Source organism: Wyeomyia smithii, chromosome 2, assembly GCF_029784165.1.
Source record: "Wyeomyia smithii strain HCP4-BCI-WySm-NY-G18 chromosome 2, ASM2978416v1, whole genome shotgun sequence".
Classification (NCBI taxonomy): domain Eukaryota; kingdom Metazoa; phylum Arthropoda; class Insecta; order Diptera; family Culicidae; genus Wyeomyia; species Wyeomyia smithii.
This window is the reverse complement of record NC_073695.1, coordinates 2,285,632-2,298,734: the sequence shown is the minus strand read 5'-3', so window position 1 is coordinate 2,298,734 and position 13,103 is coordinate 2,285,632. Positions and strand designations below refer to the sequence as shown.

The following is a 13,103-nucleotide window of genomic DNA, read 5'->3' as shown; positions in this document are numbered from 1 at the left end:
TATCTCTGAGTTTCTGAGACCATTTTTCCTCATTCTAATTCCTGTAGAAAAAACAACCATACTGGGGCGACCCGCCGGAGGTGGAGCTATTGAGTCATCCCATCTATAGGATATTCTACGTATCACACGATAGTAACGATTTGAAAATCTTCAGCTACATAGCGAGAGACGGCAGCAGTGATATCTTCAAGTGTTGCGTTTTCAAAACAAACAAAAAGGTAAGCGGATTTTGTTGACTTTTCTAGGACTTTGTCTCAACATGCTGTTATAATTCTTTGGTTTAGAGGCACTCACCTTTCTATTATTTTTACACCATATACACCAACCTTAACCAGAAATCGATAATAAAACACGCTACCGGCACACTCACAGCTATTAACAGTGGCCGGAAAGGCTGAAAGTAAACGAAATCCGGACAAATTTACTAACATATCCGGACATGTTTAGCAATGCTATGCAGTGCCACGGTTCGCCGGTTGGTCCATGTGAAACGATGCGATCGAATGTGTCGCCTGCTCAGCATTGCTGCGCTAAAATCAGATGCTGTCCTGCCGGTTCAACATGGCCCTACATTTTTCAATAGTACAATACTTTGCAACACAAGTCACAATTCTCCGTAATATTCTCAACTTTTCGTAGCGTACATTTTATGAGCCCCATTATTTGCATTTTATGCGGGCGCCTTGTAGTTTGTTCAAATTAAGATTTCTGTAAGTATTTATTATCTTGCTGTTGGATTATCGTTCGACTAAAGTTGCACCTAAAAATTGTCACACTTTTCGCATCCGTTTATCTGTGGGTGATTTTCCAGCTTTGTGAAACACACAAAAAAAAGGAAACTGTATTCAGACATTAAGATTTTTTCTTTCGCTCACCAAACCGCGTTGGATGTGCAAGGTGTAAACAATTTGTTTTTGTTGTTGTTGCTAGTATTATTATTCGATTCCGATGCTTGGCTGCAGTTGTCATTCGGCGCGCGAGTTGTTTGGCTTGGCAATGCCATCACGCTTTTCCTCGGAGCGGCCAACTTAGATTGGCGTAGAGCTGCTTTTGTGGATGCCGCACCGAAACATTTATCATAGATGTTCGTCAAAGACATCCTCCGAGTGGAAGATATATCGACCTTTCCCAACAGCAGCAGCTCTAGCGTCTAGCGGCGGCAGCGTCCGAATCGAGTGGCGTTTTTTTTTTATTATTATTCGATTCTCCCGTCGGAGCTCTCTTGCTCGTTTGAAAATATTTGCTTACACGACTCTCCTGTATATTAAACTCACCAACACATGTGGTCAGTGGAAGGAAAATAATAAAAAAAAACTTGTGCGTCCATGTGTACCAAACGTTTCTGAAGCAGAATTTTAAAATTATACCAAAATTCATAACACGAAGAAGACGGAGATTTTTCTCAATGTGGTCTGCACATAGTTAGTGCGTACCGAGTATTGAACCAGAATGGTTTACTATTGGAAAGCAAATCGCATCAATCTGTGCACTGTGCGAAAAATAATTAATCTTTTTCTGTTGCTCATAAACCGTTGTCATTTTCCGAATAGTGTACAGCAGATGACGTATTAGCCTATTTTATCATTCGAAACCTTCACAGAAAGTGGCAGAAATAATAGTGAATAAATTTTGCGCCGAGGAGAAAAAATCATTTCAGATTCAGATTCTTCTCCTCCCATACTCGCATATGCCATGAGTTCTGACTGTTGTGCAGTTTGTGTGTGGATCTCCACGGAGGAACTTCCAATCGACCATCGCTAGTTTTATAATTATATAACATCCTTAAAAGGACATTTACCGAGAAGGAAGGGGCAGACAGTCGGCGTAAAAGCATACGTACTACTAAGCAAAACGTGGAACGAATCGAAAGGAGCAAAATGGTGTGACATTGTGGAATTCGAGAAAGATAAAAAATTAGGTTGGCTCTAAAAATAAAAGAAGAACGAACAAATCGTTTCAATAGAAAACTGATAAAAGTGTTAATTCAAAGAGAGGAAAAAAAGTACAACTCAAGCCTAAGAAGTAACGAACAGAAAACTGAAGCCACCAAATCCGAGTGCGCACGCGAGAATTGTGATGTAAAACAAACAGTTTCGAGTGTTGGGGTTTTCGGATGTCACAGGAATAGTTTTTGTACAATCATGTAGCTGCGAATTGGTTGTTATCTAGTACTAGAAGTTTACTGCAATTTTTATCACCTGCCACCCCACCACCCCTAAAAAAGGTGTGCTACTGGTGTTAGTGTAACAATAATTTATAAAATTAGTATTTGGATTCAATAATTGAAGCTTGTGGATAAAAATAAGTTTGGCAATAATGAAGCGACGCGCTTAAGGGAGAACATGCAGGAGAAGCTTGACCTATTCTAAATATACATTTCAAGTTTTATTAGTCTGCTTAGCCGACGACGCAGACGATTGTAGTGGAAGCGACGGTTGCGATGAAATATAATTACTTTCGAGACAATAATACCGGTTCGGTCATATTGTGATGACACATGAGGTAAGACTAAATGTTCGTGTTTTGGTTCTATGCAGGAATGGCCCAAAAACTACGTACAATGTAAAAAAAAGTTATAGAACCTAAACGTGGCTTTGAAGCTAGACATTGGAAATGATTCGACAAAATCAGACGGAAGGTTTGCAAATGGAATGCACCAATCCGCTAACGTCACCAGCTAGTAAGCGTAAAAATGAATCGGCCTTACGGCAGCTACAGAGCGATATGATGGGGAAAGCTCGTTCGACACTTAGTAGCTTGGGAGATGTTCTGAAGGGTGGCAAAACCAATCCAACTCTGTCGATTACCGGTGCTGATGTTTCATACGGAGGGGACATGAACCCAGAGGACTCCGACTATCCTCCAGCAGGGACAGGAACGCCCCGTAGTCCAAAAACACCCAAAGACAAAAGTTCGCTAGATTTTTTCCCCTGGTCCAGAGGCAAAAGTAAGGATTTTACTAAATCTTCGAAAAAAGAAAAACTAAGACCACAGACATCACAATTGAGCGACGTAAACGAGGAGGAAGCGGAGGAGGAAACCAGAAAAGATGCTACAGCAGGTGTATTTAAAAGCACCATTAAATCAAAAGCGACGACGACTGGCACTGTAAAGAAGAATAGCTACGGCAGCAACACAGCGATCCGTCCTCAGGGACAATCTCAGCGGATAAAATATTTCTCAGATTATGATGATGCGCCAGGTGAGACTAGTCAAGACCCCGAAACCAGCCGCTCGATGGAGGAAGGAATGCAATCAATAGACCGAGATACGCTAGACAAATTCTGTGATAATCGTCCCAAGTCGTACAACGAAAAGTATAATCCCACTTACGACTACAGAGAGGAACAGTATGACTATAGTGAAAAATATCCAAACGAACAGCCAGTAAATGCCAAATGCCTCAGAAAAGTTTCCTCCCCCTCTAGTCCAACCCCAATGAAGCACATTCTCTTCAATGAGGAAAACGATATCCTCTACTACAGAGATACCCAAAGGCCTTGTAAAACTAAATCACTGAGTGAACATTACGGTAGAGAAAAACATAAAAATGTCCCTACCAAATCATTTTCCGCCAAAGAAAGCCGCAGAACCCAGGACTCAACGCCACTGGCAAATAGGAAAGTTTTGAAAGATGAAAAATCCTCCAACCCGTCCCATTTGGATGACAAATATAGAATGGCCCAACGGAATGCCCACATGAGACCCACACTGTCACGCGATTACTCAATCGACTACCGAAATCCCATCGGTGTCGATCCGAATCATGAGGGCGCAAATGCGCGACAACATCAGTATCCAGCGGAGGAAACTGGAGCGGACAAAAGGAACTCTAGGAAAATTTACTTCCAAGAACCGTACGCGGAGGAGAGAGTGAAATGTGACACGCTACCGCGCAGCCGGAAGCCCACTAAACGCGGTGAGCTGGATAAGGACACCAACGAGTATCTGGATATGGATATGGTACGGCCCCGAAGCGGCAGTCTGGACTCCGATCTGGAGGTAATGCTTGAGGTTAGCGAAACAATTTTTTACAGAAAGTGTGTAGTTTTTTTGGTTTGATTTTTATCATTTTTTTCTGCTTCATGAAGTTTGTGGACACTTTGTTTTTATGAAAATTATCAAATAAATCACTTTTTTAACAATATTGCTACATTAAAACGAAAACTTTCGCCTTTTTTAAATTTTTTTAGCCTTAACTATTTTTTAGGCTTAAATTAGTTTATTTGACACGGCACGATACATTTTCTGTTTTACTGAGCCAAGTACAATTCGTATTAATTCTACGTTAGCAGGGAAAAGAGGGAGGCCTTTTCTTTATTCTCGCGGCCGACTACGAGCTAGTGGGGATTTAAGGTGAGAGGAGGGGAGATACAATTTTGACTTAAAACTATTTTGGAACTTTGTTTTTCAACTGGTAGAGCAATTGTATTCTTGTTTGTTGTGGGTTCAAAATATTTGTGTAAGCATAGATGCGGGCTCTTCGTTTCCGTGTCTTCAGCATAGCATATTTGTATCCTTAATCTGACAAATAGACAAAGAAAATTTTAAATTTTAATGTCAGCGTTTTTCAGAAAGCAGTATAGCTGTGTCATGTACTGGAGATCACCGCTTCCCAGAATGTCTCTAACGGGTACGTTCGGTTGTTTTCCTCGGGCCCGAAGGGAATCTATAAGCTCGGACCTAACACCACACTATTCGGTACACGACCAAACAACATGCTCGATGTCATGGTAGCCATCGCCACAAACGCAGTGATTACTGTCTACAAGCCCTATACGAAAGAGATGCGTGTTTAACGTGTAGTGATTGGACATAAGTCTGGACATCACGCGAATGAAGTCCCGACCGACATCCAACCCCTTGAACCATGCTTTCGTCGATACCTTAGGAAAAATGGAATGTAGCCACCGTCCCAGTTCATCTGAGTTCCATGATGATTGCCAACTGTTGAGTGTTCTCTGACGCAAAATGCTATAAAATTCATCATAAGTAATAGGTCTTTCATAAATATCGCCATCAATAGCACCCACCTTAGCAAAAGAGTCAGCCTTTTCATTACCCGGAATCGAGCAATGAGAAGGGACCCACGCTAAGGTAACCCGGTAATTTTTATCTGTTAAAGCACTTAAAAACCGCCGTATTTTCCCCAGGAAATACGGGGTGTGCTTCACAGGCTTCATCGATCGCAGAGCCTCAATGGCACTGAGACTATCTGTGAAGATGAAGTAGTGGTCTGTGGGTAGGGTTTCGATGATTCCAAGAGAGTACTGAATAGCAGCAAGTTCTGCGACGTACACGGAAGCAGGAGCATCGAGTTTGTAGGAGGCGGTAAAATTTTCGTGGAAAACACCGAAGCCAGTGGACTCATCTAGATTAGATCCGTCAGTGTAAAACCTTTTATCATAACTAACATGTTTAAACTTATTCGAAAAAATCTTAGGGATCTCTTGGGGTCGCAATTGATCCGGGATACCAGAAATGTCTTGTTTCATGGTGGTGTCGAAGAATATAGCGTTATTAGAAGTATCTAAAAGTGCGACATTGGAGGAATCGTATGAAGAAAATCAATTACTAATGGGTTCATAACTGTGCATCGAATTAGCAACCGGTAAGAGAGATTCCAAAAACGATGTTTCAACGGAAGAATACCCGCTAACACTTCAAGACTCATCGTATGGGTCGACTGCATGCAACCCAAGGCAATACGCAAACAACGATATTGTATTCTCTCTAATTTTATAATGTGCGTGTTCGCGGCGGAGCGAAAGCAGAAACAGCCGTACTCAAGAACTGACAATATCGTTGTTTGGTAAAGCCTTAGAAGGTCTCCTGGGTGGGCTCCCCACCAGGTTCCGGTAATCGTACGAAGAAAATTAATCCTCTGTTGGCATTTTCGTGTCAGATACCTAATATGACAAGCCCAGGTGCATTTAGAATCGAACCAGACCCCGAGATATTTAGCGACTAAAACCTGAGAGATCGTTTTACCCGTTAGTAGGAGCTGCAGCTGAGCTGGGTTATGCTTCCTAGAAAAAACGACCAACTCAGTTTTCTCCGGAGAGAATTCGATACCCAGCTTAAGAGCCCATTCAGACAAATTGTCTAAGGTATCTTGCAATGGTCCTTGCAGATCGCTAGCCTCGCTACCAGTAATGGATACAACGCTATCGTCTGCAAGTTGCCTTAGCGTGCATGAATTTGCAAGACATTCATCGATGTCATTGACGTAAAAATTATATAAGAGAGGACTTAAACATGAGCCCTGGGGAAGGCCCATGTAACTAATTCGGGAAGTTGTCGAATCGCCATGTGAGAAATACATATGCTTTTCTGACAACAAATTGAGCAAAAAGTTATTCAGATTTAGTGAAAGTCCCTGCGAATGAAGTTTCGCGCTTAAAACTTCTACAGAGACAGAGTCAAAAGCCCCCTTAATATCCAAGAACGCAGAAGCCATTTGCTCTTTTCGAGCAAATGCGAGTTGAATTTCAGTAGAAAGCAACGCTAGGCAATCGTTCGTCCCTTTGCCTCGGCGAAAGCCAAATTGAGTATCTGAAAGTAAACCGTTTGTTTCGACCCATTTGTCTAACCGTAAGAGGATCATTTTCTCCATTAATTTCCGGAGGCAAGAGAGCATCGCAATCGGCCTATATGAATTGTGATCAGAGGCAGGTTTCCCGGGTTTCCGAATAGCAATGACTTTTACCTCCCTCCAGTCATGCGGAACAATATTTAGCTCAAGAAACTTGTTGAACAAATTCAACAAGCGTCTTTTTGCAGAGTCGGGTAGATTCTTCAACAGGTTTAATTTTATTCTATCTAACCCTGGAGCCTTATTGTTGCACGACAGGAGAGCCATTGAAAATTCCAACATCGAAAATGGAGGCTCTTCCGTAGTTACTAATAACGCGTCGCGAAAGGTTTTCTGCTCCGGTACAGAATCCGGACAGACCTTTTTGGCAAAATCGAGTATCCAGCGATCTGAATACTCCTCACTCTCATTCGAAACGTCACGGTTCCGCATGCGCCTGGCGGTATCCCAAAGAGTGCTCATCGCTGTTTCCCTCGACAACGCGTTTACGAACCGCCGCCAGTACCCGCGTTTTTTCGCCTTTACTAAGCTCTTCATCTGCCTGCCCAGTGCCTCGTACTTTCGTAGTAGGTTGACAGTGCCGTACTCCCGGTAGTCCTTATACGCCGCGGACCTTCGCGCGTACAGCTCAGAGCACTCTTTGTCCCACCATTTGTTGGGAGGGCGTTGTCTAATCGTTACCCCGGGTATCGGTTTCGTCTGAGCTTGCGTCGCGGCGTCGATTATCAAGCCAGCTAAGAACGCGTATTCTTCCTCCGGAGGAAGTTCCTCGTGAGTCTCGATAGATTCCGCTGTAATAGACTCATAACGCTTCCAATCAATATTACGTGTAAGGTCGTAGGAAATATTGATTGGGTTCGGGGGAGTTGAACCATTAGCAATTGATATAACGATTGGAAGATGATCACTACCGTGGGGATCGTTGATTACTTTCCACTGGCAATCTAACGCAAGTGATGTCGAGCAGAGGGATAGGTCAAGCACGCTTTCACGTGCTGGAGGATTAGGTACACGTGTCGCTTCCCCAGTATTCAAAAGTGTCATATTGAAGTCGTCGATCAAGTTACAAATTAAGAAAGATCGGTTGTCGTCGTACAGCGACCCCCATAGCGAACAGTGAGAGTTAAAATCTCCCAAAATCAAAAAAGGTGCGGGAAGCAATTCTGCTATATCAAGGAGTTGCTTCTGTTCAATCCGTGCGGATGGGGGAATATATAACGAAACAAGGCAAAGGTCTTTTCCATTCATATTCGTTTGAATGGCAACAACTTCAATATTCGAGATCGAGGGGAGGTCGATTCTGAAAAAAGAATAGCACTTTTTGATCCCTAAAAGTACCCCTCCACCGTGTGAGTCTCGATCTCGACGAATGATGTTAAAATCGTGAAAATTAAGTTGGTCATTTGAATTGAGAAACGTTTCACAAAGCGCGAACGCATCACAATTGTATGTGTTTATCAAATGTGAAAATAAATCAAATTTGGGGATGATACTTCTGCAGTTCCACTGTAACACAGTGACAAAATTCCTAACCTCTTTCAACGTATTAGTCATCGAAAGATACGATAGCTGAAATGAGGGGCCAAGTTGCTGTGAGTTGCTTCAAAAAGGTTTTCACTGTTGGGAGAAGGGCAAGAAGAATGTTTTGAAGGGGATCTGGTATGTTGAATGTTTTAAATATCCAGTCCACAATATCAGAGAATTTTATGAACCCTGTTTCTTTTATGTCTTCTGATCGAGAAATGGGTGCACGAGGGGTTTTTGGTGCCCCAGGAAGCGGTGGGTACTCCTGGTTTGATTTGAAATTAAAACCGGGGGGTACTTGCTTCGGTTTTTCTTCACCGCTTCCTTTTTGTGTTGTCTTATTGGTCATTCCGCTAGGGGTTATCTTACGACCTTTACGAGAAAGATTAGGAGAGTTGAGCATTCTCCTCTTCCTAGATCCCTCTGGCAAGGCATAGGAACACCCTTCGACGGGATCGTCAGATGTACCCTCATCGGTTGGCAAAAAGGAAAAGATGTTTCCTGTCGAGGGTGGCTCAGCCCTCTTAAGCATTTCTGCAAAAGAGCGCTTTGATCGTTCCTTAAGGGAACGCTTAATTTTTTCCTCGCGCTGTTTGTACGCGGGACATGCCGGAAGGTCATGCCGAGTTCCCTCGCAATAAAGACACTTTTCAGTATCCCCACTGCAAGCGTTCTCAGCATGATTGCCTCCGCACTTGCTACAGCGTGCCTTGTTGCAGCAGTAGGTGGCTGTGTGACCTAACTGCTTACAGTTTTGGCAATGCATGACCCGCGGTACGAACAGGCGTACAGGTAGACGAACCCTGTCCAAGCGGACGTAGTTCGGCAGCGCGGATCCGGCGAATGTTACTCGGAAGGAATCCGAAGGGAGGAATTTCTTCTTCCCTTCTTCGAAGGATACTGAATGCAATTGCTTGCAATCCAGTATCTTTACACTTTGCATCAAGGGGTTTTTAAAACAGCCAACTCCATGACGCAAAATGTCATCGACAGTGAGATTCCCCTCGGTAACCACACCGTCGATTTCTACATCCTTGGCAGGAATGTACACGCGATACTCTCTCGTGAAGAGCTCGTAGCCAGCAATTTCGTTTGCTTGCTTCAAGCTACTCACGACAACTCGCAGTTTGTTCGGCCTCACCTTCGTAATCTCGGTTACGGCCGAAAAATGTTTTGCCAGGTCTTTGCCAATTTGAATAATATTCAATGGCTTCTTTATGGGCCGGAAAAAAACAACGTAGGGACCGCCAGCGGCATCTGGGTAAGCTTTTACCCGTACTTCCGGTACTCTTGGTACAGGACTTGGCAAAGGGAAGGGCACAGGGGAAGGTAGGGGTGAGCTGATGGGAGAAATTTCAATTTCTTCCCCGTTTGTTTCCACCTCCAGGAAAAGTTGCACCTGCATGTCGTCCATTTTGCGGGAGCGTTACGCTCTACCGCACACAAACGATAAATATTCGAATATGGGGGGGGGGGGGGGGTTCAAGTAGCTGATGTTAAATTTTAAAAACAATTTTTCAATCTACAATGGATCAAATAAAAAAAAGACAGTAATACTAATTCTAATAACAATAGTAATAATAATAATAATAATTATAGTAATAATATTAATAATAACAATAATAATATCAATAATAATATTAATAATAATATTATAACATAGTAATAATATTGATAATAATAGTAAAAATTCTAAAGGTAATACTTCACCGAACGTCTAAGTCACGACCTCACGGCTGATAGTAGAATTAATCGAGCGTCTCCGCAGAACAAACAATGACGATCCAGCTTCGTGTTGAGACGCAGTGGCCGTGTCCTACACGCGACCTTGTAGATGCCACTTGTAGTTGACTTCCACTCGCTCGATCGTATGATGGTCCGTGCTGCTAGCGGGGTAACAGCGGTGCGGGAGAATTATTCTTGCTGATATATCAGCTGCGTATCGAATCACTGGCGGGGTAGCCTGCCCCTACCAGTGTGCAGATGTTTCTGCCGATATATAACAGGCTATTGTTATCGCGCAGCACAAGAACTAATCGACAAAAAAACACCCGTGCGATAACTCGTGTATTGTTATTTTGCGAACTCAAACGGAGATAAACAATTTGCGTCTAATCGAGACGAAAGCAAAACAATGCCTTAACTATTTGAACAAAATAAATTCAATAAAATGTCACTAACTTTGTAAAAGAAAACTTCAGAACCAACATTCACAAGAAAATTTTGATAGAAGTCTGTTGAATAAAATTATGAACAGAAACGTTAATAACTGACTAAAAATATTACTCGCTTGCGAAACGCAATTTTTTTCTATGAGAACGATTTCAAAAGTAAGCGTTCTCATTATTAGATCATTTTTTTAGTATGGGTTCAATACTTCCTATTCAAAACTACGTTGAATGAATTGAATAAGCATCAGTATCAATTTTCCACTTGGTCTACTTCTAAGCTTTGCTCTTTGATAAAGTAATCTCGGTACAAGAAAAAGATTTTTAATCGCTTATAAAAAACTGTCAAAACTTTCAAAACAAACGAATACCAGGAGATAGAAAGCTAAATTTCCAACCAATATTTTGTTCTGTATATTTTACTCTGTTTTCATGATTTGATATCATCATTGTGTTTTGATGAGTATTTTTTCACCCAATTTTTAAAGCATAAAGATTCCCTAACTTTGAACTTGTTTAACCTCACGCATGGTTCCTTCACCTTCGGTTCCACGTTATTATCGAAACATTTTTACAGTCTTGGTTGCAATAAAATTTATAACAACAAAAACTGAACAAATATTTCTTGGCCCTAAAGTCAAATTGGGAATCCTTGATTTGCTTCAATTTTCGATTATTTCCAAAACCATTGTTAGCATTAGTAGATTCCATATATTTGTTTATTTTAATTGTTTATTTGTGAAAATACATCAACAAGCTGGCCCAACTGATTTCCTAATCTAAGAACGTGAGGGAAGAAGCTATTTCACAAGATTCGTGGTCTGACATAGATGTTTAGTTGCTCAAGAAACGCCGGACAATCTATTCGTGAAGTGAACACGTCCGAGACGAATATAGCTCGGATTACATCCTGCAACTTGCAGGGTTTTCAAACCAATAAGTCTGCATCGCTGTTCGTAGCTTGGTAGTTCAAAGTGGTAGGTCCACGGTAGTCTTCGAAAAACAAGGTGTACGAGCCTTCGTTGCACTGATTCGATTCTGCTCAGTCCGTCAAGATACTAGGGACTCCGCATCGAAGCGCAGTAACCGCAACATAAAGATTTTAGACTGTAGATGCCAGGTTCCGACTGACCTTGTCGATGGTGAAAGTCATATGTTGATTGAATGTTAGTTTAGTTAGTTTAATCGAGCAGTACTCTCAAGTCCTTAACACAGTTTGTGCGTCGCAGCGGTGTTTTTGACAGGTTGTAATCAAAGGTCACTGGGCTAAACTTCCTTGAGAACGTAATTATCTCGCATTTGTCGACGTACAATTGCATGCGGTTGTCTACACACCATGTCGCGAAAATCGATAACTGCTCCTGAAGAGCAGTAGTATGGGACCTTTACTTTAGCGAACAGCTTCAAATCGTCAGCAAAAGACAGTCGAGTGCCTTGAAGCCGGAAGATGACTTCGTTCAGATTAGAAAAATTAATGGCACGAGGTGGCTACCTTAAGGGTGCCAGAGTGAAAAAACTAAGTCGTAGAAACTCCGTTCACTGCTAAACGCCGATCAGTCAAGTAGGATTTAAACCAAAGTAGTGGTTGTCCTCCGATGTCGAGCTTTTCAAGCCTCGCGACGGCGATTTGGTGGTTCAGTTTATCGAAGGCGGCGGAAAGGTCCGTGTAAATGACGTCCGTTTGAGGCTGATCGTCAAAACTGTTCATTACGTAAGATGTAAGCTTCAGGAGATTCGTGGCTGTAGATCGCTTAGGCATGAAACCGTGTTGTTCGTCTCCGATGTACTGCTTGAAGTACGAGAAAGTGGGTTCCAACACGATGGGCTCAAAGAGTAGCCAGACTACTGATGCAGTTTCTCAGGAAACGGATGGTATGGCGACCGCGTAAAGGGACACGTGCCATCGCAGAAGTAATTTCGTCCGTCATTAACCTTCCGTTTACGAACACGCTAGAGAATTTGCACCGCAATAGTTGACAGATCTGTGCGACACAATTCACTGAGTTAGATGCTTGATGGAAGGCCTCCGGTTTTTCCGCTGTTCGTCGACATATTTTCAAAATGATTTGGGGTACTGTTTGAGCCTGTGCTTTACGTTCCGAAGAAAGCCTCGAAAGCAGGGGCGACTAAGCTGTTTATAGCGAATGCAGAGCAATAGGTAGTAGTTCCGTAGAGGTAGAGTTCTCTATTTTGAGAACCTTCTCAAGGCTGCTTTTCTCTCTGATCTGAGACGTCGTAGCGTAGTGTTCAACATAGGCAATCGCTGACAGTGCGTCTTGAACTGTCCTACAGGTCAGACGTTTTTTCGGTTGCTTGTGGACTGGTCTTTGACTGCCTATAGCTTCAAAGTTTGTGTTTTGTCAGTGTGTATTTTAAAGACTACCTGAAAGTTATTTCCCGTCAGTCTTTCTCAAGACTACCTACTTTTGAATTTAACATTTGTTTTAACTTTTTTCGTATCACCTGAAATGGCTGGACGGAAAAAGAAACCTCGCATCGCTGCGGGGAGGAAAAGAGAGGCATCTCTTTCTGACACTTCGAGTGCCTGTAGTGACAATCCTTTTGATATTTTGCCTGAGCAAGAAGCTGGTGAAATGGAAGTTATTAATAATGAAACTATACAAAATATAAAATCTTTAAAAAAGGAGAAAGTTCCACCTATTGTGGTAACTATTTCTTCTGAATTTAATATATTCAAAAAGGAACTTTCAACGTTTGTTTCTGACGTTAAAGTTACCTATCAAATTGGCCGTAGAGGTGAATGCCGCTTAATAGCCGACTCAGTAAAGGGTCGTGATCGTCTTGTCCAGTATTTA

At 42.2% G+C, this 13,103-nt stretch overlaps 1 protein-coding gene across 7 annotated transcripts in view; it reads left to right on the top strand.

The window, feature by feature from the left end:
- The window catches only part of LOC129725855 (capon-like protein), a 61,768-nt gene that overhangs the window by 29,276 nt on the left and 19,389 nt on the right, over positions 1–13,103 (top strand). For 5 of the 7 annotated variants that reach the window (XM_055682190.1, XM_055682185.1, XM_055682187.1 and 2 more), the window contains one exon: positions 48–218. In XM_055682190.1, coding sequence (XP_055538165.1) covers positions 48–218 — 171 coding nt within the window. Of the gene's footprint in view, positions 1–47; positions 219–1,438; positions 4,015–13,103 lie in introns of those variants that run through there. The other 2 variants (XM_055682184.1, XM_055682183.1) reach the window with 1 other exon arrangement.